This window comes from Hemitrygon akajei, chromosome 28, assembly GCF_048418815.1.
Source record: "Hemitrygon akajei chromosome 28, sHemAka1.3, whole genome shotgun sequence".
Lineage (NCBI taxonomy): Eukaryota > Metazoa > Chordata > Chondrichthyes > Myliobatiformes > Dasyatidae > Hemitrygon > Hemitrygon akajei.
The window spans coordinates 3219918-3246070 of NC_133151.1; the positions used below are offsets into that span (position 1 = coordinate 3219918).

At 49.5% G+C, this 26153-nt stretch overlaps 1 protein-coding gene across 2 annotated transcripts; it reads left to right on the forward strand.

Annotated features, from left to right (window-relative positions):
- The first annotated feature begins 441 nt into the window (after positions 1–441).
- Positions 442–24842, forward strand: LOC140717620 (prokineticin receptor 1-like). 2 transcript variants are annotated; one of them, XM_073031199.1, is made up of 3 exons: positions 442–800; positions 11391–12153; positions 23180–24842. In XM_073031199.1, the coding sequence occupies exons 2-3, from the start codon at positions 11702–11704 to the stop codon at positions 23862–23864; spliced, it is 1137 nt and encodes a 378-aa protein (XP_072887300.1). In that variant the 5' UTR covers positions 442–800; positions 11391–11701; the 3' UTR covers positions 23865–24842. The 2 variants fall into 2 exon arrangements, with proteins under 2 accessions (XP_072887300.1, XP_072887301.1); XM_073031200.1 differs by having other exon boundaries at positions 442–590.
- The last annotated feature ends 1311 nt before the right edge of the window (positions 24843–26153 follow it).

The following is a 26153-nucleotide window of genomic DNA, read 5'->3' on the forward strand; positions in this document are numbered from 1 at the left end:
CTGGAGACTGAGGGAGGGGCGCAGTCAAGAGCTGGGAAGTTGACTGGTGAGATGGAGGGCTGAAGAGGAGGGGATCTGATAGGAGAGGGTAGAAGACTTCGGAAGAAGGGGAAGGGGAGAGGACAGTAGATGGAGGTGATGGGGTGAGGGCGGGGAACAGGAATGGGGCAATGGTTGAAGGGGGGGGGAACAGGGGCAGAAGTTTCAGAAATGGGTGCTCAGACAACCGGGTGTCGTCTCGAGTCCCCTCCGTGACAGCCCCCCAAAGCCACAGCCATTCTACCCCCGCCCCCCGGGGGAGGGGCCGCCTTTGTCTCCCCTCCCCGCGTCGTCGCCCCGGCCCCGGTCCCGGAGGGGCGGGACTCCATTCAGACAACATTGCGGTCGGTGGACCAGCTCCTCCCGGCGGCTGAGTCAGGCGAGGCGCCGAGCCGGGGCAGAGAGCTTCGCCGGCTGAGCGAGGGTGGGCGATCCGGACGCGTCCCAAACCCAGCGAGACAGGAGTGGGGAGGGGGCAAACCCACTGCCCCCCGAAACACCCCGCCGCGAAGGGGAGACGGCACCTTCCCGAGGGGTGGGGGAAATCACAGGTAAGGCACAGAATAAAGAGAGGGGCAACAAGAAAACAGAGGCGACTCCCGCATCACGCCGTCCGTCCGGAGCAGCCGAAGAACTGAAGCCACGGGTGATTTCATTTGCCTCTTGCCGGCGCCGTGACCGACCCGGTCCCAACCATCTGGGGGGCAAGCGAAGCAAAAAGCGTTCCTCTTATTGCCCCCCCCCCCCCCGAGGGGCTGAAGGTACTTCTGCAACTTCTGGGTGGAGGGCGGGTGAGTCGGGCTGATCTTTTGGGAAGCGTCTGTCTGTGTGTAACGCGATTAAATCAGGTGCGACCCGGGAATGGGGTGAAACCGCGGCTTGGGGGGGCGGGGGGTAGGGGGAACGGGGTGCCTGGTTATCGAACTGTGACCCACCCCCACCCCCGAACGTCAACTGGCCATCGGGGGTGGGCTGGGGGAGTCTAGGACCAGAGTAGAGGGACGCCCTTTTACAACGGGGCTGAGGGGTGGGGGGTGGGATTTCCTTTAGCCCGAGATTGGGGAATCCCTGGAGTTTCACAGGCGGCTGTGGAGGTCAAGTCATTTGGGTATATTCAAGGCAGGGGTCGATAAGGAGTCTTGATTAGTCGGGGCGTGAAGGGGTGCGGGGAGATTGGGGGCTGGGAGGGAAATGGGTCGGCCGTGATGGAAATGGCGGAGCAACTCGATGGGCTGAACGGCGTAATCTGCTCCAGAATCTTTTGATTACACACACACACACATACACAGACAGACACACAGACAGAGACACACACACACATACACAGACACACACACACACACACACACACACACACACACACACACACACACACACACACACAAACACACACACACACTCACACAGAGACAGACACACACACACACACACACACACACACACACACATACACACACACAGAGACAGACAGACACACACACACACACACACAGAGACAGACAGACACACAAACACACACACACACACACTCACACAGAGACAGACACACACACACACACACACACACACACATACACAGAGACAGACACACACACACACACACACACACACACATACACAGAGACAGACACACACACACACACACACACACACATACACAGACACACACACACACACACACACACACACATACACAGACACACACACACACACACACACACACACACACACACACACACACACACACACACACACACACACACACACACACACACACACCAGCCAGCCAGAGGGTCTGCGCTAGGCGAGAGCTGGACAACATCTGTCAATGGACATTCAGACAAGCCGGGGGTCCGGTCAGATAGGTTATTATCGTATTAAACGGCAGAACAGGTTAGAAGGGCAGAGTGGCCTCGGGCCTTGTACCCTTGCAAGCGCAAGGGGGAGACCCGGACAGAGGTAACACTCTTAACACGCCAAAATGATAGTCATAAGGCACAGAAACAGGCCGTTTGGCCCATCTAGTCCGTACCGAACTGTCCCCAAGGATCTAAACCTGGACCATAGCCCTCCCCTGTCCAGGACTGGCTTTGCGGGTGACCTCGTCACCAGAGAGACGAGATAAGAGCCGGCCACGGCCACTGGGGAACTCAAGTCGTCTGAGAAATCTGGAAATAACTCTCATCTCAGATCGGCCAGATTAACATAAAAACGCAGTGTTTGAGGAAGAGATATCTGCTGTCCTTACACAGTCTGGCGAAAGTCTTGTGCATTTGCTCTTTACTTGCATTAGAAACATAGAAAACCTACAGCACAATACAGGCCCTTCGGCCCACAATGCTGTACCGAACTTGTACTTACCTTAGAAATAACTTAGGGTTACCCATAGCCCTCTATTTTTCTAAGCCTCGTGAACCTATCCAGAAGCCTCTTAAAAGACCCTATCATATCCGCCTCCACCACTGTCGCCGGCAGCCCATTTCACGCACTCACCACTCTCTGAGTAAAAAACTTACCCCTGACATCTCCTCTGTACCTACTTCCAAGCACCTTAAAACTGTGCCCTCTCCAGTTAGCCACTTCAGCCCCGGGGGAAAAGCCTCTGACTATTCACACGATCAATGCCTCCCACTTAATTAATTTTTAATATGTTTTTAAATACTTCCTGTTCATGAGTGTGAGGGGAACAAAATAATTGTTACTCTGGATCCAATGCAGCACAAAAAAAAAGTCCCCACAGAAGATAAAGAATGCAAAAAAATGCAAGCCGTATGTCAAAATACGTAAGATGGCTTATGTACATTGATTGTGTGTCCATAAGATGGTGCTGGGCTGTACATAAGGTGACTGATGGGAAATTATAATTGAGTGGTGGAGTTAGTGGGTGGAGGTGTTGATCAGCTTTCCTGCTTGGGGGAAGGATCTGTTTTTTGTGTCTGGCGGTCCTGGTGTGGATGGTACGTAGCCCCCTCCCTGATGGGAGAGGGGCAAACAGTCCATGAGCAGGGGGGAGTGGGATCCTTCATGACGTTACTGGCCCCTTCCCTGTACGTAGGTTCTTGATGGCGGGTAGGCTGCTACCAGTGATGCGTTGGGCTATTTTGACTACCCCGCCGTGGCGCCTTCCTGTCTGCAGCACTGCGAACGGTGATGCGGCTTGTTAGGATGCGCTATAGAATGATGTGAGCGTAGATGGGCAAGGTCCGGCTCTCTCCAGAAAGTAGAGGCGTCGGTGAGGTGTCTTGACTTTGTAGGATGTGTCCTGGCACCGTGAGAGGTTGCGTGAGATGTGGTCTCCCAGGGGTTTGAAGCCGCTCGCACTTTTCACGGCTCTGCCGCCGATGTAAAGGGGGTGTGTGTGTGTCTGTGTGGTGCGAGTTCTCCTGCAGCCGATACCCGCCTCCTTTGTCGTGCCGACGTTGGGGGAGATGCCCTTTGCCTGGGACCGGGCCCCGTGCTCTTCCACCTCCTCTCCGTCGGCCGTCTCGTCGTCGTTGGCGACGAGCCCCACCGCCGCCGGGTCGTCGGCGATCTTGACAGCGCGATTGCCCGGGTGTTGGGCCGTGCAGTCACGCGCGTGAGCAGAGCGTACGGCGGCGGGGCCCCGGGGGCCGCGTTGAGAATGATAGGGAGTGGGGGGCGGGGGGGGCGCGATTGTGTATCCCGACCGTCTGAGATCTGACGGTTCGGAAGTCCGACGCCCGGATGCACAGCGGCGCACTTAGACCGAAGAGTGGGAGTTTGTTCACCGCGGTCTGCGGGACGACAGCGCTGAATGCCGGGACGAAATCCAGAGACTGCATTCTGATGTAAGGGTCCTTGTTTTCGGGGCGTGTCAGGGCCAGGTGCTATGGCATCTGTCCGAGAGTGGTTCTGACAGTGAGCACATTGATAAACGTGCAGTGTGGCAGGGGTGGAGTTTGTGATACGTGATGTTCAAATCGCTTCAAGACGATCGGCATCAGTGCCACTGGGCGGTGGTCATTTGACTCGGAAGGTGTAAGAGTTCCTCGGTACAGGGATGACGTGGCAGAGATGTCTGTGAGATGGTGGGCGCACTATATCCTGTATAACATTTCTTATTCTAATTTATCATTAAAAAAACAAAACAACAAATTTCACCACTGATGTCAGTGATATTCAAACTCATTTTGGCACGCATGGTTGCCTCTTGTATCTCCGTCCTCGGTCCAGAGCAGCGAGGATGGATAATTATTGTATTTTAGCTTCAGCTGCACGTACAAACACACAGTGAGCAAGTAATGATTCGGGGGCATGAAGGTCGGCCATCAGTCAGCACCGATTGAAGGCAGCGGCCAAAGCAGTGGAGCGGAGATGAAGGGGGAGGCGAGATATAGTGATGCAAGTTCCAGTCTGGAGCCTACGGTGAGTTTAACAGGAGCTTTCACACAAAGGGTCGTTTTAAAGGGGAAGAATATCGACAGGGCTTTGGGGGAAGGACCGGGGTGATGGCTACGAGGGTGCTGCTAGGGACTGAGGCACTGAATTATAAGGACAGGTTCAACAGGCCAGGGCTCCGTTCCTGTAGGGCGTTGAGTGTTGACTCATCCTTGCCGGTTTTCAGTTTTCAACGGGGCCATGTTGCTAGCTCAACTCAGCACGGGGGTGGCCATCTTGCCCCTGAGGGCCGGTGCTGATGCCACTACACTGCCGGCTGGCGGTGACTTTATGAGGTGCGTTTAAAAAGTGAGAGGCATAGGTAAGGTGAATGTGCGCAGTTCTTTTCAAAAACCAGGGTCCAAATGGCTCAATTTAATATCAGAGAATGTGTACGGTATACCACCTGAAATTCTTACTCTTCACCCACATCCACCAAACAGGAAACCACTTAGAACGAATGATAGACGCCATCAGATCCCTGAAGCATCTCCTCCCCCTCCCAGCACACAAGCAGAAGCTTTGACCCTCTCCCTCCCCCTCCCCACACTTGCACCAGCAAAACCACCAACCCCACCCCTTCCAAGCAATAGCAAAAGCCTCCAAAAGGTGGAGGAACTAGAAGAGATGAGGCCAGAAGAGTTTGTAGACCCAGGCAACTACTTCCAGATGGTCCATGAAACAGCTTAATCTTCTTTCTTCGTGTCTTTCTATTCTTTTCGAGGTGGCTGGGGTTGGGGAATCCAGACCTAGAGGACATAGGTGAAGGGGGAAGATTTACGAGGAATCTGAGGGGCAACTTGTTATGCCGAGGGTGGCGGGATGGAGATATGTCTCTACCAAAGGAGGTGTGAGGCACTCCTTCCCTCCGCCAGCCTGCAGGTCACTCTTGGGCAAGGTGTAGCACCTGCTTAGCCCCACCGACCAGGGTGACATGAAGCCATGAGAGCAGGTAGTGGATGGTTGTATGAGCAGCCGGTGGCATATCACATTATCACTAATGCCAGGCAGACAGTCTTTGAAGGGTATTGATAATGGCTGGGGCTCACCTATCTTGTAAAGACACTGCCCAGAAGAAGGCGATGGCAAACCACTTCTGTAGAAAAATTCGCCAAGAACAATCATAGATTGTTCCATGATCACCCATGTCATATGACACGGCACAAAATGATGACGTCATAGACACAGATGATGATGTCATGTGACATGGCACATAATGACGATGGTCCGTGTATGGAACGAGCCACCAAAGGAAGTGGTTGCGTTAACTTCATGAACATTATTTAAAAACCAGTTGGAGAGGTACGTGGAGAGGAAAGGTGTGGAGGGAGGTGGCCCAAATGTGGCCGAGTGGATCTAGCGTAAGTGGGCACCTTGGTTGGTTTGAAGGGCCTGCGTCTATGCTGGACGAACCAACTGGAAACGTCCCCCCAAGGGGCAGCACTGATATAAGGGGCTGAATGGCCTCCATTTGGCTTCTATGGCTCAGTAACTCAAGGAATAGATCATAGGACAGTACAGCCCCTCTCGCCCCACGATGTTGTGTCGACCTTTTAACCGACTCCAAAATCAATCGAACTCACTCTTCCCTCGCTCCCTCATGTTTCCCATCGTGCACGAACGTCAAAGTCAAAGTGAATTTATTATCAAAGTCGCCAGAATACTCTTTTTTTTTTGCAAGCATTTACAGAAAAATTAAGTTTCTTAAGCATCCCTGTACCACCACCCCGGCAGCATCATTCTCTGTGTTTAAAAAAAACCCACCTACTTCTGACACCCCCCCCCCATGCACTTTAAACTAATGTTCTCCCCCCTCCTATTAACACAAACACAAGAAAGTCGGCAGATGCTGAAAACCCAAAGCAACACACACAAAATGCTGGAGGAACTCAGCAGGCCAGGCAGCATCTGTGGAAACGAGACCCTTCATCAAGACTTCTTGTATTAATCATTGCCACCCTGGAGAAAAAGCGCCAGCAATTCACTCCATGCCTCTTGTCATCGTACACAGCTCTATCAAATCAGATTATCGCAGATACAGTACTGTGCAAACGTCTTACGCATATATTGGTCACCTGATTACAGGAAGGTTATTAATAAGGTTGAAAGAGTGCAGAGAAGGTTTACAAGGATGTTGCCGGGACTTGAGAAACTGAGTCACAGAGAATGGTTGAATGGGTTAGGACTTTATTCCCTGGAGCGTAGAAGAATGAGGGGAGATTTGATAGAGGTATATAAAATTATGATGGGTATAGACAAAGTGAATGCAAGCAGGCTTTTTCCACTGAGGCTAGGGGAGAAAAAAACCAGAGGACATGGGTTAAGGGTGAAGGGGGGAAAGTTTAAAGGGAGCATTAGGGGGAACTTCTTCACAGAGTGGTGGGAGTGTGGAATGATCTGCCAGTTGAAGTGGTGAATGCGGGCTCACTTTTAACATTTAAGAAAAACTTGGACAGGTACATGGATGAGAGGGGTATGGAGGGATATGGTCCAGGTGCAGGTCAGTGGGACTGGGCAGAAAAATGTTTTTTTTTTGGTTTTATTGGCCCAAGAAGGGCCAATAGGCCTGTTTCTGTGCTGTAATGTTCTATGGTTCTATATAGCTAGGGTGCCTAAGACTTTTGCACAGTGCTGTAGTAATTTTATGTATTGCTGACGCAAAAAAAAGACAACTTTCATGACATATGTGAGTGATGATAAACCTGATTCTGATACGGGTCTCTTTTGTGGACTGAGAGTGGGAGGGGGGGCAGGGAGAGGGGAATCACGGTTGGGAAAAGGGGAAGGGAGCGGGAAAGCACCAGAGAGGCATTCTGTAATGATCAATAAACCAATTGTTTGGAATCAGATTACCTCACCTGGCGCCTCACGGCTGGGTGTGTCTGCAACTGTGCCACCCCTTCGCCCCTGGCACTCCCTCTCTGCCACCTGTCCCCCCCACCCTCGCCATTCCCAACATCCTTTCCTCCCGCCAGATTTACGAACGTGCTCTCCGCTCCATATTAGGTTTTTCCAACGCGTGCCGGGAGAATGAGTCCTCATAAGGAATTTGGGGCCATCTCTGTATATATGTGTCGAAGACTTTTGCACAGTACAGTCGGCCCTCCTCACCCGCGAGTTCCGCGTGCGCGAATTCAACCGACCGCGATTCGCGAAAACCCGGAAGTGCTCTTCCAGCACTCGTTCTTCGAGCATGTACAGACTACTTTTTCTTGTCATTATTCCCTAAACAATGCAGTATAACAACTATTTTACACAGCATTTACATTGTATTAGGTATTATAAGTAATCTAGAGATGACTTCAAGTATACGGGAGGATGTGTGTAGGTTATCGTGGATTGGGATCGAAAAAGATCAGAAGTTCTCTTACTAAGTCGGAACAGCTACATCCAGTATTATTTAGTGTCAGTTAGTCAAACGTTTGTCTTAGAAAATAGTATATATTTCACCTTTCTATCCATATAAAACACTTAAGAAACGTATGTATTTCAATAATTAAACCACTGTGTTGCTTAGTAATAATTGTAGCTTTCATCGGGGCAGGGCCTTTCTCACTTTATCCTTTAAAATTGTTCCAATTGTTGACCGACTGTAGCCTAACGCTTTTCCAATGACCGCAAGAGGTTTCACCTCTTTCCGATCGCTTTATTATTTCCACTTTATTTTCAACCGTGATGGTGATTATTTTCGTGAACAGAAACACTGCGGATTCAGAGCTCCGCTGGGTCCTAAAGTCCACCGCACTAAGACAGGTTAAATAAGGCCCGGGGCTCCGCTGGGTCCTAAAGTCCACCGCACTAAGACAGGTTTAATAAGGCCCGGGGCTCCGCTGGGTCCTAAAGTCCATCACACTGAGACAGGTTAAATAAGGCCCGGGGCTCCGCTGGGTCCTAAAGTCCATCACACTGAGACAGGTTAAATAAGGCCCGGGGCTCCGCTGGGTCCTAAAGTCCATCACACTGAGACAGGTTAAATAAGGGACTAGAGCATCCGCGTTTTTTTTGGTATCTGCGAGGGGTCCTGGAACCAATCCCTCATGGATAAGGAGGGTCAACTGTACTTTATTTGCCAATGTGGAATGGAGAGATAATTTCTTACCTGAAAGTATTATTAAGGTAGATATGAACTACTAGGAAGGTATGCATTTTTTCCCCTAGTCTGGTCTACACAGAGAAGCAGCCATGGCGAACCAAGTGCCATAGCAACAATACTCAAAGGTTCAAAGGTCATTTTTTAAAATCAGTATGTATGCAGAATACAACTCTGAGATTTGTCTTCTCCAGATAGCCACGGAACAAAGAAAACCGCGGAAGTTCTTGAAAGAAAGACATCAACCCGCCTCCCCCCGCGCAAAAAAAACCAAAACCTCACAAATCCCAAACCACCCCCTTCCAACCCCTTCCCTCGCACAGAAACTTAACAGATCGCCCACATGGAAAATGGCAGCTGGAATGTCAAGCCCCAAACCCCCTCCCTTGCGAGAATAAAACTAATATATCGCCCACACGGAAAAACGGCAGCAAGAACATCGAATCCCCGACCCCCAAACCCCTCCCTTGCAGGTACCTCCCTGGAGATAATCAGGAGGTATCGCGAGTGATCGTTCACTCACGATCCAGTACAGGGTCTGCTAATTTCTGTTTAATAGAGTTCATGATTCCTGGAGAAATTAACGTTGTCAGATTCACCAGTATTATTCCAACAATAATTTATACATCCCGACTCAGTAGGACTCAGCTGATTCATCTGGGGAGAATGGGAGCAGAGGTATCATTAGGAGGGATGGAGATCTCATCAGGCAAGTGATGCTGAGGGAAAGGCAGCCCACCCACTCTCCCCCTCCTCATCACCCGACATTACCCTCACTCCCTCCTCACCTGTCACCCTCCCCTCTCCACCATCCCTCTCTCTATTCTCCCCTCTAATGACTCACATCTATTTCTCTCTCTCTTCTCGGCCCCCCTCTCCCCCTCCTCTCTCGGCCCCCCTCTTTTTCTCTCGTCAGTCGTGTGTGTCTTTATGTGTGGTCTCCCATAAATTCGATTGTATTTCTTTATTTCCCAACAAATCCCTGCCAGAAAATGGATCTTAAAGTGACCCGTGCAGAATTGGATAATAGATTCACTTCGCAAGAGGGAGGGAGAGGGTGGGTGAGGGGTTGTAGTAACAGTGAGAGCTCTGCGGGGACTGTTAAAGCTGTGGGGCGGGGAGGGGGGTGACGTGACGGAGGGAGGGGAGGTGGCAGAGTGGGAGAGTGACGATGAATGCAGAGTAGAGGAGGAGCTGGGGGGGTGGAAGAAGACGAGCTGGATGTGGGGGACGAGAAAGAGAGCCATCAGCCGTACCGTCGCAGATAGGGAGGGGGATCGGTGGTGAGTTACTGCGGACGGGGAAGGTGACTGGTCTCCTTGGGGAAGGCTGCCGTTGTGAATTGTGTTGGCTAGCGGCAGCAGTGCACAGAAGGCAAATTTACTATCCCCACCTCGCTCCTCATCCCTCCTCACCTCCTCCGCCGCCCCCAGTCACCCCTCGCCCCTCCCTCCTCCCCCTCACCCAAACACGAGCACCAGATCGCCATTGACAACAAAATAAATAGCTGGCGTGGAGAAAGGGATTATGCGGCTGTGATCGGGAGCGTTCAGGAACCCGATGGTGGAGGGGGTGAAGCGCGTCTATGAATCATTGGAGGGAGAGAGGGAGGTTGGAGGGGGAGGGAAGGTGAGTGAGTGTTGAGGGGGAAGGGAGGTGAGGGGGTAATGTGTGGGGAGGCATCTGTGGGGGCTGAGGCATTTGGGGAGGGGGAAGGATGAGTGAGTGAAGGGTTGAGGGAGAGGGGTGTGGGGAATGGGTAGGGAAGGAGTGAGTGGGGAGGGGGTGGGAGGAGGATGAAAGGGGAGGAAGGGGTGGGGGGCCAGAGGGGGAGAGGTGCAGGGACTGGGGTGGGGGGGGTGAGTGGGAAATGAGTGAGGGGGAGGGGTGTGGGTAGGGGTAGGGAAGGAGTGAGTGAGGAGGGGATGGGAGTGGGGATGAGGGGAGAAGGGAGGTAGGGTGAAGGGGTGAGAGGGAGGAGGGGTGTAGGGACTGTGAGGGGGTGAGTGAGTAATGAGTGAGGGGAAGGGGTGTGGGGGATGGGTAGGGACAGAGGTAGGGAAGGAGTGAGTGGGGAGGGGATGGGAGTGGGGATGAGGGGAGAGGGGAGGAAGGGTGAAGGGGTGAGGGGGAGAGGAGTGAGGACTGAGGTGGGGGTGAGTGAGTAATAAGTGAGGGGGTGTGGGGATGGGTAGGGGAGGGAGAGAGTGAGGGGGCGAGAAGTGGGGGGTTTGGGTGAGGGGGAGGGTTAAAGACTGAGGGGTGATTGGGGTGAGGGATGATCGTGAGAGGGGGTGGTTGGTGGAGGTGAGGAGGGATGAGTGACTTGGGGGTGGGGAGGCTGAAGGGGGAGTGGGGAGGGCAGGGCAAGGATTATTGGGTGGGGCAAGGGGTGTGGGGTAAGTGGGTAAAGGGGGTAAGGGGTAAGAGGAGATAGCAGAGAGGTGGACAGGTGGAGAGAGAGGGAGAATGGGTTAGAGAGCAAGAGAGAGGAGGTAGAGGGAGAGTGAATGGGGTGGAGATAGGGTAGAGAGAGTGACTGAGAAAGAGAGAAGCAGAGAACAAGAAAGACGTACAGAAGGAAAGAAAGCAAGAAAGAGTGGGGCAGAGAAAAAGAGTGACAGAGGTAGTTGGAAAGTTAGAGAGAGGGAAAGAGAAAACGAGGTAGAGATATGAAAACAGAGAGGAGGAGGGAGTGGAGGAAACACCCAGGAAGCCTTTCACTAAATTTCGTGGCAACGCAAAAACTGATCACCTCACAAACCCTTCCAGAGTCACAAACTCACCCTGCGATACATTAGCCATAGAAATGGGAATCAGGATCAAGGCCAATAACTAATAATATTGTCCTTTTCCTCTGCAGCCAAGGAAGGGGAGTAGATGGGCCCTCTCTCCTCTCAGCTCATTGGCTGAGTTCAAGCAGGCCCGGCTTGGAGATGATTCTTCCTCCTTCAAATCACACTAACCCGGAGTCACGGGGCCAGCGTTAAGCGACCTTTTACAATCCCACAGGCAACTCCTCCGACAATCAAAACTTTAGCCAGCTGCAAATCACAGAAAAAGACTTTTTTCGTACGGATAGAACAGGAATATTACCCAGCGTTGCTACAGGAAGAAAGAAACGCTAGAGAACACGTAAGATCCCGGAGTTTGGTGGGCTGGGGAGATTCGGCCATGGAGGATCCCTGCGCCAACTTCTCACGTTACGTTGACTTAAGTCTGGCGGATGCCAGCACCCCCTGGAACGGGAGCTGTGAGTACGACCAGTACGTGACATCTCTCGACCCGCGAGGAGAGGAGGACGCGGTCAAGACCTATCAGGTGCGGGTGGTGATTGGCGTTGTGCTGGTCTGCATCATGCTGATCTGCGGCGTGGGCAACCTCCTCTTCATCGTCACCCTGGCCAGGCACAAGAACCTGAGGAACGTCACCAACCTTCTCATCGTCAACCTGGCCATCTCCGACTTCATCGTGGCCACCGTGTGCTGCCCTTTCGAGATGGATTACTATGTGGTCAGGGAGCTGTCCTGGAACTTTGGGCACGTTCTTTGCTCCTCGGTGAACTACCTCAGGATGGTCTCCCTCTACGTCTCCACCAACGCTCTCTTGGTCATAGCGGTCGACAGGTGAGAACGCCTCCAGATACCGCGGTGGGTCTTTTTTTCAAAGAAATGTTAACCTAGCTCACCTCATCTCCGTTCCTCAAACCTCTTGGTTCCGGTTGTTGGCCCTGAACTGAGCCAACAACGCTGAACAAGCCTCTATCAATGAAGCGTCCAGCTCCATACCACCTCCCCTCTACCGTACTTGGGTTGGCCAATCTAGTGGGGTTCCTGTCTGGCCCCCTCTTCCCTTCACCCTTCGTCAACTAAAGTCAATCAATACCATCCCCTCATAAGTGATTGAGGCAGATACAATACTATCACTTAAGAAGAGTGGAAGGGAGGGGCCTGGCTACTATCATCTGATTTGAGTTAATTAATAGGGTTTCCTTCCGATTTTCTTTCTTTAAATGGATTTGAGTTGGCAGGTTGATGGTTTTTTTTTATTGAAGCTTGTATGAAGTATAGTTCCAGGGTTGTGCTCCCAAAGGGGTTCTTTTTTTTTCAGTTAATAGGGTTTTTTTTAGTTAGTAGGAGTTCTTTTTTTTCCTTCTTTTTCTTTCAAAAAAAATATTCTTAACACTTTATTTTCTCTTATTATTATTGATGTATTGCTTAGCTTTGTTAATTAGTTATTTGCTAATTTAATTCCTTATTGTACATAATGATATATTGACTTAGTGTTTTTTTTTTGTTAATCTTCAATAATAATTAATAAAAAAGATTTTAAAATGGAAGGGAGGGGCCTGGAGGGATATTGGCCGAATGCAGGAAATCGGGACTGGCGGGGTAGCATGGACCTGATGGGCCAAAATCCGTGCTGTATTGCTCTTTGACTCCGTGAGGACCTCACTTGCGCGCTCAGCTCAGCTCTCCCCCACGTCCGCGTCTCAAACGGGCTTTGGAACGGGCCGGTTCCGAAGCTTAAAATTCTCCGATCTCTCTAAGGCCACTCGCTCCACTCCGGTCCCACACGGCCAGCTGAGAAACCCAGTTTTGGCCTTGAGCGCATCATGTCATCGAGGGCGGTGAAGTTAGTCGCTGAGTGCCCGTTCTCGATCCGTAACCATCTCTGACGCTCTTCCCTCAAGCTGTTGCTATAAAATCACCTCAACAATCAAGTATTGTGGTGTAATATATAGTTGATGTAAAAAATTGTATTGCACTAATCTTAATCGAACGTTTATTCTATTTGTCATACTCTCAAGACATAGTCTTGACCAGTTTTTTCTTCAATTTTGATATTCAAATCACTTTCCCATTTTTGTCTTGACTTATGGACTCCTTGTTTAATTGTCTGTTTTTGAATCAAATTATACATACAAGAGATAAATTTTTTAATCTTTCCTTTTTGAATTAAAGTTTCTATTTCATTGGGTTTCGGTAATAACATTGTTTGACCTAACTTTTCTCTTAAATAAGCTACTTGGGGAAAGAAATAAATATATATACTAAAGTTATTACGAACTCCATGGAGCATGTGGGGATCTTCCAATATCCAGGCACTCTTTCTTTTTTTTTCTTTCTTTCTTACTTTTTTAATAGGGATGTTAGGGGGGAGGGGTTAAGGGGAGGGGGAGCTGGGTAACACATTTTTTTTTCATACACATTTATTCTGTAACTATTTGAAAACAATAAAAAAAAGTTTAAAAAAAAACAAAAACAATCAAGTATTGGCTTTGTAGGCCTGAATGAACACACTGTTACACAGCGTTCGTTTTTGCCCGATTCAGCTCTTGAAAGACACCCTTGGGTGTCTTCCGGGAGTCAAAAATGACCAGCAGTCTTAATTCTAATGACTGTTAATCTTAGAGTACAAGTACTGAACAAAAGGAATACAGAGCTGAGAAATGAGCTAAGAGGCTGTTGGACGTAAAAACGAAGGAATGAAAAAGAAGCAAAGATGGTACCCCTGAAAAAGCCAACATTTCTATAGATAAGAAAATTCCTTAGATAGAAATAAGCTAGTTAATAGGTTACAGGTTTCCCCCGCTATCTGATGGTAGAGCATTCCTACGAAACCGTTTGTAAGCCGAAATGTCGTAAAGCGAAGAAGCAATTACCATTAATTTATATGGGAAAAATTTTGAGCGTTCCCAGACCCAAAAAAACCCACATAAAACCTAAAATAACACAAACATGTAGTAAAATCAGGAATGATATGATAAATGTACAGCCTGTATAAAGTAGAAATATTGTAGGTATGGTGTAGTTTCACTTATCAAACTCGGGAAGACAGCGAGCCAAAATCGATTTGGAGGAAAAAAATCGGCATGTACACGTAAGCGCACGTACACGCCTACGCACACAACTGCCCGCACGTGGCTTCACGGTCATTGTAGTCTTTCTCGGGGTAAACACACGTATAAAGCAGGCGTCTTTTTTTCCGTAAAAGCGAGAATCCTCTTTGGCTAGCGAAAACAGGTACTAATGTAGGTCTTTCGTAACAGTGAGCTGTCGTAAAATAATATGATAAGTTATCTGCAATTTGAGAAGGATAAGGGCAGCTCGGAGGTGTCAGTGTTGCAGTTGAACAGGGGAAACTATGGAGCCATGAGGGAGGAGCTGGCCAAAGTTGACTGGACGGATATCCTAGCAGAAAAGACAGTGGAATAGCAATGGCAGGTATTCTTGGGAATAATGCACAAGGTGCAAAATCAGTTCATCCCCCGGAGAAGGAAGGATTCAAAGGGGGGATAGGGGCCACAGTGGTTGACAAAGGAAGTCAGAGATTGCATAGCATTAAAAAAAAAGGAAGTATGACAGAGCTAAGGTGAGTGGGAGGACAGATGATTGGGAAGTTTTTAAGGAACAACAGAACTTAACTAAAAAAGGCAATACGGGGAGAAAAAATGAGGTACGAACGCAAGCTAGCCAGGAATATAAAGGAAGATAGCAAAAGCTTTTTTAGGTATGTGAAGAGAAAGAAGATAGTTAAGAACAATGTTGGGCCCTTGAAGAATGAATTGGGTGAAATTGTTATGGGAAACAGAGAAATGGCAGAAGAATTTAATAAGTACTTCAGATCTGTCTTCACTAAGGAAGACACAAGCAATCTCCCAGATGTATGGATGGGCCAAGGACATAGGGTAACAGAGGAAATGAAACAGATTGACATTAGGAAGGAAATGGTGATGAGTAGACTGATGGGACTGAAGGCTGACAAATCCCCAGGTCCAGATGGTCTGCATCCTAGGGTACTAAAGGAGGTGGCCCTGGAAATTGCGGATGCATTGGTAATCATTTTCCAATGTTCCTTAGATTAAGGATCAGTTTCTGAGGATTGGGGAATGGCTAATGTTATCCCACTTTTTAAGAAAGGAGGGAGGGAGAAAACAATCGACCTGTCAGCCTGACATCGGTGGTGGGGAAGATGCTAGAGTCCATTATTAAGGATGAAATAGTGGCATATCTAGATAGCAGTGATAGGATTGGGCCGAGCCAGCATGGATTTACCAAGGGTAAATCATGCTTGACTAATCTGTTGGAGTTTTTCGAGGATGTAACCAGGAAGTTAGAAGGGGGAAATCCAGTGGATGTAGCGTACCTCGATTTTCAGAAGGCATTTGATAAGGTCCCACATAGGAGATTGGTGGGTAAAATCAAAGCTCAGGGCATTGGGGGGAAGATATTGACATGGATAGAAAACTGGTTGGTAGATAGAAAGCAAAGGGTAGCGGTGAATGGGTGTTTCTCGGAATGGCAGGTGGTGACTAGTGGGGTGCCACAGGGCTCGGTATTGGGACCACAGCTATTTACGATTTACGTCAACGATTTAGATGAAGGCATTGAGAATAACATCAGCAAATTTGCTGATGATACTAAGCTGGGTGGCAGTGTGACATGTGATGAGGATGTTAGGAGAATTCAGGGTGACTTGGATAGGCTGGGTGAGTGGGCAGATACTTGGCAGATGACGTTTAATGTGAATAAGTGTGAGGTTATCCACTTTGGGAGTAAGAACAGGAAGGCAGATTATTATCTGAACGGTGTAGAGTTAGGTAAGGGAGAAATACAAAGAGATCTAGGAGTCCTTGTTCATCAGTCTCTGAAGGTGAATGAGCAAGTGCAGCAGGCAGTGAAGAAGGCTAATGGAATGTTGGCCTTTATTACAAAGGGAATTGAGTACAAGAGCAAGGAAATCCTCTTGCATTTGTACAGGGCCCTGGTGAGACCACACCCGGAGTATTGTGTACAGTTTTGGTCTCCAGGGTTAAGGAAGGACATCCTGGCTGTAGAGGAAGTGCAGCGTAGATTCACGAGGTTAATTCCTGAGATGTCTGGACTGTCTTACGCAGAGAGGTTAGAGAGACTGGGCTTGTACACGCTGGAATTAAGGAGATCGAGAGGGGATCTGATTGCAACATATAAGATTATTAAGGGATTGGACAAGATAGAGGCAGGAAATATGTTCCAGATGCTGGGAGAGTCCAGTACCAGAGGGCATGGTTTGAGAATAAGGGGTAGGTCATTTAGGACAGAGTTAAGGAAGAACTTCTTCTCCCAGTGAGTTGTGGGGGTCTGGAATGCACTGCCTCGGATGGCAGTGGAGGCCAATTCTCTGGATGCTTTCAAGAAGGAGCTAGATAGGTATCTTATGGATAGGGGAATCAAGGGATATGGGGACAAGGCAGGAACTGGGTATTGATAGTAGATGATCAGCCATGATCTCAAAATGGCGGTGCAGGCTCAAAGGGCCGAATGGTCTACTTCTGCACCTATTGTCTATTGTAAAGCGAGCACTCGAAAAGCGGGGGCCACCTGTATAAATAAATTATGTCACAAGGGTAATGTTAGCCAATGAAAAATGAGGAATGATAAACCGTTAGTTTAGCTGCTGTAGGCTTTCTGCCACTGTGAAAAATGTAAGAGCTTCTTTAAAAAGTACAAATCTTACAAAAAGTATTATTGGACAATCCACAGCAGGGATGAGTGAAAAGGGTCGCTTTTTAATCAGGGTGGCGACCGAGATTTCAAAGGCAAGAGTTTTGTGGCAGTTTTTCTGATTTGAGGAGCGAGAGGGATTCATTTGAAAGAGGGGGGTACAAGTAACGCAGGTGCAAGCAGAGCGGCCATTCCTGTGAGGGAGCCAGTCTTCAGATTGCCTTGTGAGTTACTCTCCCTCTGTTCCCTCGTCCCCTCATCTATTAGCTGGCAGTACAGGGAGAATGGCTCCAGGGGCAGTGTTTCGTACCGCGGGTGGGGTGCGAGAAGTCCGGGAGACCTCCAGACCTCGGGCGCGCCGAGCTGCGGCTCCTCGGAGAACGTGTGCCGGATGACCTTCGACTCGTACGGGAGAACGAGGAGGCGATAGGCGGGAGCTTACGGGGAGGTTGCAGGAGACGGGTTACCGGACGACCGTCAGGAGAAAGGGGAAATGCATTCCCGGTGCAGAGTACACCTGTGGCCATCCCCCTCAATAATAAGCATATAAACTTCGGGTACTATTGAGGGGGACGACCTACCGGGAGAGGCCTCTGTGACCGCGTCTCTGTAACTTGAGTCTGGTGCGAAGGTTCAGAAGAGAAGAGGGCTGCAGTGTTGATTGGAGGTTTCATAATCAGAGGAACAGAGACGAGATTCTGTGGGTGTGAGAGAGACAACCGGATGGTGCCAGGATCAGGGATGTCTCTGATCGGGCCCAAGGCCCGAGGGTGAGGGTGATCAGCCTAGAAGTCTTGGTGCACACTATAGGTAGACAAGGTGAGGAGGTCCTGAAGAGAGATTTTAGGGAGCGAGGTAGAAAGCTGAGAAACAGAACCTGCAGGGTAATCATTCCTGGATCGCTGCCTTTGCCACGTGCCAGTGAGGGTAAGAATAGGATGATTTGGCAGCTGAGCAACTGGGGTTCAGATCTACGGATCTTCGGGATCTCTCCTGGGGAAGGTGTGATGCGTACAAAAGCGGCAGGTTACACCTGAACCCGAGGGAATCTAATGTTCTTGTGGTCAGTTTGGCCAGAGTTGTTCGGGCGGGTTTAAACTAATTCGGCAGGGGGATCGGGAACTGGAGTGGTAGTGCTGAAGACGAGGCAGTCGTGTTACAAACAGAGGTAATGCGTAGTGAGGAGAGGGCTGACGGTAGCAAAATTTCAGTCAGCTGGATGAGTTGCAACGCAAAAGGCGGGCGAAATCGAAAAGGGTGAATGCAGGACTGAAGGTGTTGTATTAGAATGCACGTAGTATACAGAATAAGGTTCATGAACTTGCAGCACAGTTACAGATTGGCATGCACGACGTCGTGGGCATCACTGAATCGTGGCTGAGTGAAGATTATAGCTGGGAGCTTAATGTCCAAGGATACACATTGTATTGAAATGACAGGCGGGAAGGTGGGGGTGGCATGGGGTGGAATGGCTTTCTTAGTTTTTTTAAAAAAAAATCTAAAATTAAATCGTTCGAAAGAGGTGACGTAGGGTCGGAAGGCGTTGAATCATTGTGGATCGAGCTAAGGAACTGCAAGGGTAAAAAGACCCTGATGGGAGGGAGTTGGATGCAAGCATTCAACTCCCCCGAGCAGTAGCAAGGATGTGGTATAAAAGTTTCAAGGGGAGATAGAAAATGCATGCCAAAAAGGCAATTTTACAATAGTCATGGGGACGCAAGTAGATCGGGAAAATCAAGTTGGTGCAGGATTCCAAGAGGGAGAGTTCCTAGAATAACCATATATAACCATATAACAATTACAGCACGGAAACAGGCCATCTCGGCCCTTCTAGTCCATACCGAACGCTTACACTCACCTAGTCCCACCGACCTGCACTCAGCCCATAACCTTCCATTCCTTTCCTCTCCATATACCTATCCAATTTTTGTTAAATCACAATATCGAACCTGCCTCCACCACTTCTACTGGAAGCTCGTTCCACACAGCTACCACTCTCTGAGTAAAGAAGTTCCCCCTCGTGTTACCCCTAAACTTTTGCCCCCTAACTCTTAACTCATGTCCTCTTGTTTGAATCTCCCCTACTCTCAATGGAAAAAGCCTATCCACGTCAACTCTATCTATCCCCCTCATAATTTTAAATGCCTCTATCAAGTCCCCCCTCAACCTTCTATGCTCCAAAGAATATAGACCTAACCTGTTCAACCTTTCTCTGTAACTTAGGTGCTGAAACCCAGGTAACATTCTAGTAAATCTCCTCTGTACTCTCTCTATTTTGTTGACATCTTTCCTATAATTCGGTGACCAGAACTGTACACAATACTCCAAATTCGGCCTCACCGATGCCTTGTACAATTTTAACATTACATCCCAACTCCTATACTCAATGCTCTGATCTATAAAGGCCAGCATACCAAAAGCTTTCTTCACCACCCTATCCACATGAGATTCCACCTTCAGGGAACTAAGCACCATTATTCCTAGATCACTCTGTTCTGCTGCATTCTTCAATGCCCTACCATTTACCATGTATGTCCTATTTTGATTAGTCCTACCAAAATGTAGCACCTCACACTTATCAGCATTAAACTCTATCTGCAAGAGATCTACAAGATGGCTTTTTAAGAGTACAAGTCTTATAAAGAAGTATTATTTTTAAAAAACCGTTGTTTCCAACAACACCTTCTAGGAGATGTGTGGTGATTTGGCCTTCGTTAATCGGGAGGTTGAGTCCAAGAGCTGTGAGATAATGTTGCCGCTCTATAAAACTCTGGTTAGGCCACCGAAGTATGCTGTTCGGTTCTGGTCACCTCATTCTAGGAAGGATGTGGAAGCTTTAGAGAGGGTGCAGAGGAGATTTACCAGATTTACCAGCATGTTGGCTGGATTGGAGAGCCAGGTCTTCTGAGGAGAAGTTGAGGGAGCGTGGGCTTTTCTCCTTGGAGCGACGGAGGATGAGAGATGACTTGATAGAGGTGTACAAGATGATAAGAGGCACAGATCGAGCAGCGACTCCTTCCCAGGGTGTGAACGACTAAGATGAGGGTGTATAATTTTGAATTGACTAAATAGAAGTATGGGGAGGGGGTGGATACCAGACGTAGGTTTTTATTTTAACACAGAAATGGCGGGTGTGTGGAATATTCTACCAGGGGTGGAGGTGGAGGCAGATATTGGTCAAGTTTCTTGTCGTTTCACTATATACATGCATGAAACCCCTTTTTACCGAGCGTCTCCAGAGACGCGGCCTGTTAACCCCTCGCTAACAGCCAGCGGTGAGAAAAGCACCTTTCCTGGACTCCGTACGTCTAGGGTTGGTATGACCTGGGTCCCACCAGAACCGGGAGGTTGGGATGTCTTGGCCACCCGGACCCTGATTGGTGCGAATACTGTGCAAGTACCCGTAACGCACAATAACTTGTGAGGGTCAGGATAAAGCCAACAGATGAATCACACATCCCTTTTAAAACACGGATCAGATTAACCGGTGACACCTCGAATGCGATGCGGCAGGGAGTTCAGAAGCCTGACGGCCCGAGGGAAGAAACTGTTTCCCATCCTGACCGTTCTTGTCTTTATGCATCAGGGATGTTTAAGAGAGTCTTAGATGGGCAGATGGCTGACAGAAAAATTGGCAGGCTCTGTGGAAGGAAAGGATTGGCTTTGACCTTTCAGTGGGTTAAAAAGTTGGCACGCCATTGTGGGCTAAGTTCCTACTTCTACCACCCTCTCAAAAACTTTTTTTTCTCAATTTCCCTTTCAACTCTTCTGCTTTTTCTTTAACACACCTCCCCGTTCCTGAGCTCACTGTTGGGCTTTGTCGTGCCGACCAAACCTGGGTTTCGGGGTCAGGACGGGCAGAAGTAAGCAAGGGGCACGAAGGTGTTGGAAGAAGGAGCAGAGCGCTTCACCAGTGCTGTACGATCGGGGTTTGATTTCTCCCACAATCCCTAAGGAGTTTGTACGTTCTCCCCGTGACTGCGCGGGTTTCCTCCGGGTGCTGTGGTTTCCTCCCACCGTCCAGAGACGTACCGCTGGGGTCAGTGAGTTGTGGGCGTGCCACGTCGGTGGCAGAAGCGTAACTATGCTTGTGAGCTGCCCGGCCTCAATCCTCGTTGATTTGTTTTGATGCAAATGGCGCAGTTCACTGTATGTTTCGATGTACACGTGCCAAATAAATTTAACCTTTATTTTATTGAGATAGGCCCGAGACGTACCGCTGGGGTCAGTGAGTTGTGGGCGTGCCACGTCAGTGGCAGAAGCGTAACTATGCTTGTGAGCTGCCCGGCCTCAATCCTCGTTGATTTGTTTTGATGCAAATGGCGCAGTTCACTGTATGTTTCGATGTACACGTGCCAAATAAATTTAACCTTTATTTTATTGAGATAGGCCCTTCGAGCCGTGCCCAATTTAACTCTAGCCTAATCACGGGATAATTTCCAAGGACCAATTAACCTACCGACCGCTACGTCTATGGACTCTGGGAGGAAACTGGAGCGCCCGGAGGAAACCCACGCGGTCACGGGGGAGAGAGCGTACAAACTCCTTACAGGCCGTGGCGGGAATTGAACCCGGGTCGCCGGCACTGCAAAGCGTCGTGCTGACGCAAAGAAAAAAATTATTAAAGATTTTAGATTCGTTAGTCATGGAGTCATAGAAAAGTACAGCACAGAAACAGGCCCCTTGGCCCATCTAGTCCATGCCAAAAACATTTAAACTGCCTGCTCCCATCAACCTGCACGGGGACCCACAGCCCTCCGTACCCCTGCCATCCATGTGCCCGTCCGAATTTCTCTTAAATGTTGAAATCGAGCTCACCTGCACCACTTGCGTTGGCAGCTCGTTCCACGCTCTCACCACCCTCTGAGTGAAGAAGTTTCCCCTCGTGTTCCCTTTAAACCTCTCACCTTTCACCCTTAACCCATGACCTCTGGTTGTCGTCCCACCCAGTGGAAAAAGCCCTGCTTGCATCAATACCCCTCATAATTCTGTAAACCTCTATCAAATCTCCCCTCGATCTTCCGCATTCCGAGGAATAAAGTCCTAACCTATTCAATCTGTCCTTATAACTCAGATCCCCCAGACCCGGCAACATCCTTGTAAATTTTCAACCTTGTTTACATCTTTCCCGTAGGTGACCAAAACTGCACACTGCGCCCCAAATTGGGCCTCGCCAATGTCGTAAACAACTTCAAAATAACATTCCATCTGCTGTAAAAAAGATAATTTACAAAAGATAATCTTTATTTTTAATTCTCCTCCTCATCTCGATAAAAACGGAGATGAATCGAAATGTCGAAATATTTACTTCAGAATTAATCAGTTTCTTTCTGGTAACTCTTCTCTCATTAAAGGACCTGGTCTTGTCTCTCACTGTCGACCTCTGCAACCCACTTACCTCCCTCTGTGTTTTCCCGTTTCTGGCCATTAACTTTTGTGTGGATGCCGTTGTCCAGTGATCATTAATGGAGAATGTGTGAAGCAGGTTAAGACCTACAAGTATCTGGGAGTACAGTTAGACGAGAAGCTAGACTGGACTGCCAACACAGATGCCTTGTGCAGGAAGGCACAGAGTCGACTGTACTTCCTTAGAAGGTTGGCGTCATTCAATTTCTGTAGTGAGATGCTGAAGATGTTCTATAGGTCAGTTGTGGAGAGCGCCCTCTTCTTTGTGGTGGCGTGTTGGGGAGGAAGCATTAAGAAGAGGGACACCTCACGTCTTAATAAGCTGGTAAGGAAGGCGGGCTCTGTCGTGGGCAAAGTACTGGAGAGTTTAACATCGGTAGCTGAGCAAAGGGCGCTGAGTAGGCTACGGTCAATTATGGAAAACTCTGAACATCCTCTACATAGCACCATCCAGAGACAGAGAAGCAGTTTCAGCGACAGGTTACTATCGATGCAATGCTCCTCAGACAGGATGAAGAGGTCAATACTCCCCAATGCCATTAGGCTTTACAATTCAACCGCCAGGACTTAAGAACTTTTTAAAAGCTATTATTAATGCTTTTTGAGATAGTGATTTAGATGCATATCATATTTTTTACTGAGTTAAGTATTGTATGTAATTAGTTTTGCTACAACAAGTGTATGGGACATTGGAAAAAAAAGTTGAATTTCCCCATGGGGATGAATAAAGTATCTATCTATCTATCTATCCATCCTGTAGGTATTTGGTGATCGTGCATCCGCTGAAGCCTCGCATGAAGTTACAGACGGCCTACTGCATCCTGATTGCCGTTTGGGTCGTGTCCCTGGTTATCTCCATCCCCTCGGCCTACTTCATGACCGAGACCACCTTCGACACCTTCCCGGGTGGTGGCGGCGGCGGAGGGAAGGTGTTCTGCGGGCAGATCTGGCCGATGGACAAGGTACACTTCTACAGGTCCTACTTCCTGCTCCTCTTCGTCGTGGAGTTTGCTGCTCCCGTGGTGACCATGTCGCTGTGCTACCTGCAGATCAGCCGGGAGCTCTGGTTCAAAAGCGTGCCCGGCGTGCAAACCAAACAGATCAAAAAGCGGCTGAGGGCCCGGCGGAGAACAGTCCTGGTCCTGATGGGGATACTGACGGCCTACATCCTCTGCTGGGCCCCGTACTACGGGTACGCCATCGTCCGGGATTTCTTCCCCAGCGTGCTCCTGCGGGAGAGGCACTCGATCACGGTGTACTACGTCGTGAAGTGCATCGCGGTGAGCAACAGCATGATCAACACGCTCTTCTTCGTCACCGTGAAGAACAACGCCATCAAGTACGCCAGGAGGGCCCTGCTCCAGGGCTGCAGGGCTGGCCATCTGCAAGACAAGAGCACCATGGCGCACGAGTGCCGGACCTCAGTGCTGCCCGTGTCCGAGTGACCGAGGGGGGCTTTACCCTGCAGGAGTCCCGGTTGAGCCTGGGCGGTAGTTCAGCGAGGCTTCACGGCCTTTAGAGATGACTGCTGCAAAGCTCTTTGGCTGGGATGCCAGGGCCCGAGTAATTTTAAGCCCGCGGTGATATTTGAGCCCCGGATCCTAAGGGGATGCTGAAGTTTCAAGACTCTCCTCCTCCGTCCTCAACCGTCTGACCCACCCCCGCTCAACAGCATCTCACCACAAGTATACAAGTTCACCTTTCCGATTCTAGAGGGCTTCGTGGGGCTTTCTCAATCGCAACAGAAGCGCTCGGTGTGACTGGGGCCCTGCCCGTTACCAACACAGAAGAGTTTCAGATACACTGAGTCAGTCGGTGCTCCTGTGCGCGGGCTCGTTGAATGTCTAAACGGGCGGCAGCTCAAGGCGTTAAAGAACGCAGACGTGGTCAAGAGGCTCAGCTGTTGTTGGTGGACCAGATATCAGGACGGGGGAGAAGAAGTGACTTTGACCGTGGAATGACTTTCAGTGCCAAAGTATTTCAGAAACCGCTGAGATTCCCAACAGAGAATGGTGCGAGAAACAAGGAAAGAATGCCCGGCGAGCGGCAGTTCTGTGGGTGAAACCGCCTTGTTAGTGAGAGAGGTTGGAGGGGAACGGCCGGACTGGTTCGAGCTGACAGGAAGGCGACAGTAACTCAAATAACCACCCATTTCAACAGTGGTGTGCAGACGAGCATCTCTGAACGCACGACACGTCGACCCTTGAAGTGGATGGGACACAGCAGCAGAAGACCACACTGGGTCCCACTCCTCGCTGAGCGTATAGCAATCCCTCCCGATGGATCCAGTCGAGGGGATTTGTGATTCATAGCACTGCAGAACGACAGACGTACGAAAGGACCAGGTGGTTCATTCCTTCCCCAGACAATGTGGTTAGGTTCACTCAGTGTGGATGTGCTGCTGGGTTTATAGAAACATAGAAAACCCTGTCGTATCCACCTCCACCACCGTTGCCCATTCCACGCACTCACCACTCTCTGAGTAAAAAACTGACCCCTGACATCTCCTCTGTACCTACTCCCCAGCACCTTAAACCTGTGTCCTCTTGTGGCAACCATTTCAGCCCTGGGGAAAAGCCTCTGACTATCCACACGATCAATGCCTCTCATCATCTTGTACACCTCTATCAGGACCTCTCATCCTCCGTCGCTCCAAGGAGAAAAGGCCGAGTTCACTCAACCTATTCTCATAAGGCATGCTCCCCAATCCAGGCAACGTCCTTGTCAATCTCCTCTGCACCCTCTCTATGGCTTCCACATCCTTCCTGTAGTGAGGCGACCAGAACTGAGCACAGTACTCCAAGTGGGGTCTGACCAGAGAAAGAGAGAAAAAGACACAGGGGTCTGGGTCGCCTCCAACCTGGTGGTATGAACATAGATTTCTCCAACTTCCAGTGATTGCCCCCCACCCCACACCACTTTCCTTCCCCATTCCCAATTCCTGTTTCCCTCTCTCCTCTTATCTCCTAGCCTCCCTCTGGTGCTCCTGCCTCTTCCCTGGTCTTCTGTCCTCTTCTATCAGACTACCCCTTCTCCAGCCCTTCATCTCTTCCACTAATCAACTTCTCTTTACTTCACCCCCCTCCTCCCCCTCTCCCAGTTCCTCCTGTCACCGACCGCCTCGTACTTCTTCCTCCCCCTCCCGTTCCAGTCCTGACGAAGGGTCTCGGCCCGAAACGTCGACTGTTTAACTCTTTTCCGTGGATGCTGCCCGGCCTGCTGAGTTCATCCAGTACTTTGTGTGTGTGTGGGTGGGTGTGTGTGTGTGTGTGTGTGTCTGTCTGTCTGTCGCATGGGCGTGACAGTCAACGTGAGGAAGTCAAATTTGCCACAGGATTGGTGCAGCCCAAGGTCAAGGAGCAAAAGGCAAAGGTCAACACCACAGTCATGATTCCAAATCATGGTCTTCTGCAATACTGGTGGTATAATTGGTCCAAGATGACAGGTACTGCAATAATTAGAGCATTGAACATAGAACATAGAATAGTGCAGCACATTACAGGCCCTTCGGCCCACAATGTTGTGCCAACCCTCAAACCCTGCCTCCCACATAACCCCCCACCTTAAATTCCTCCATATACTTGTCTAGTAGTCTCTTAAACTTCACTAGTGTGTCCGCCTCCACCACTGCTCAGGCAGTGCATTCCACGTACCAACAACTCTCCGAGTGAAAAACCTTCCTCTAATATCCCCCTTGAACTTCCCTCCTCTTACCTTAAAGCCATGTCCTCTTG

Bases quoted from the DNA above. Each gene is read 5' to 3' on its own strand.
- LOC140717620 (XM_073031199.1), top strand. From the start codon at position 11,702: ATGGAGGATCCCTGCGCCAACTTCTCACGTTACGTTGACTTAAGTCTG. The intron at 12,154-23,179 runs GTGAGAACGCCT...TCCATCCTGTAG, and splicing joins TTGGTCATAGCGGTCGACAG to GTATTTGGTGATCGTGCATC.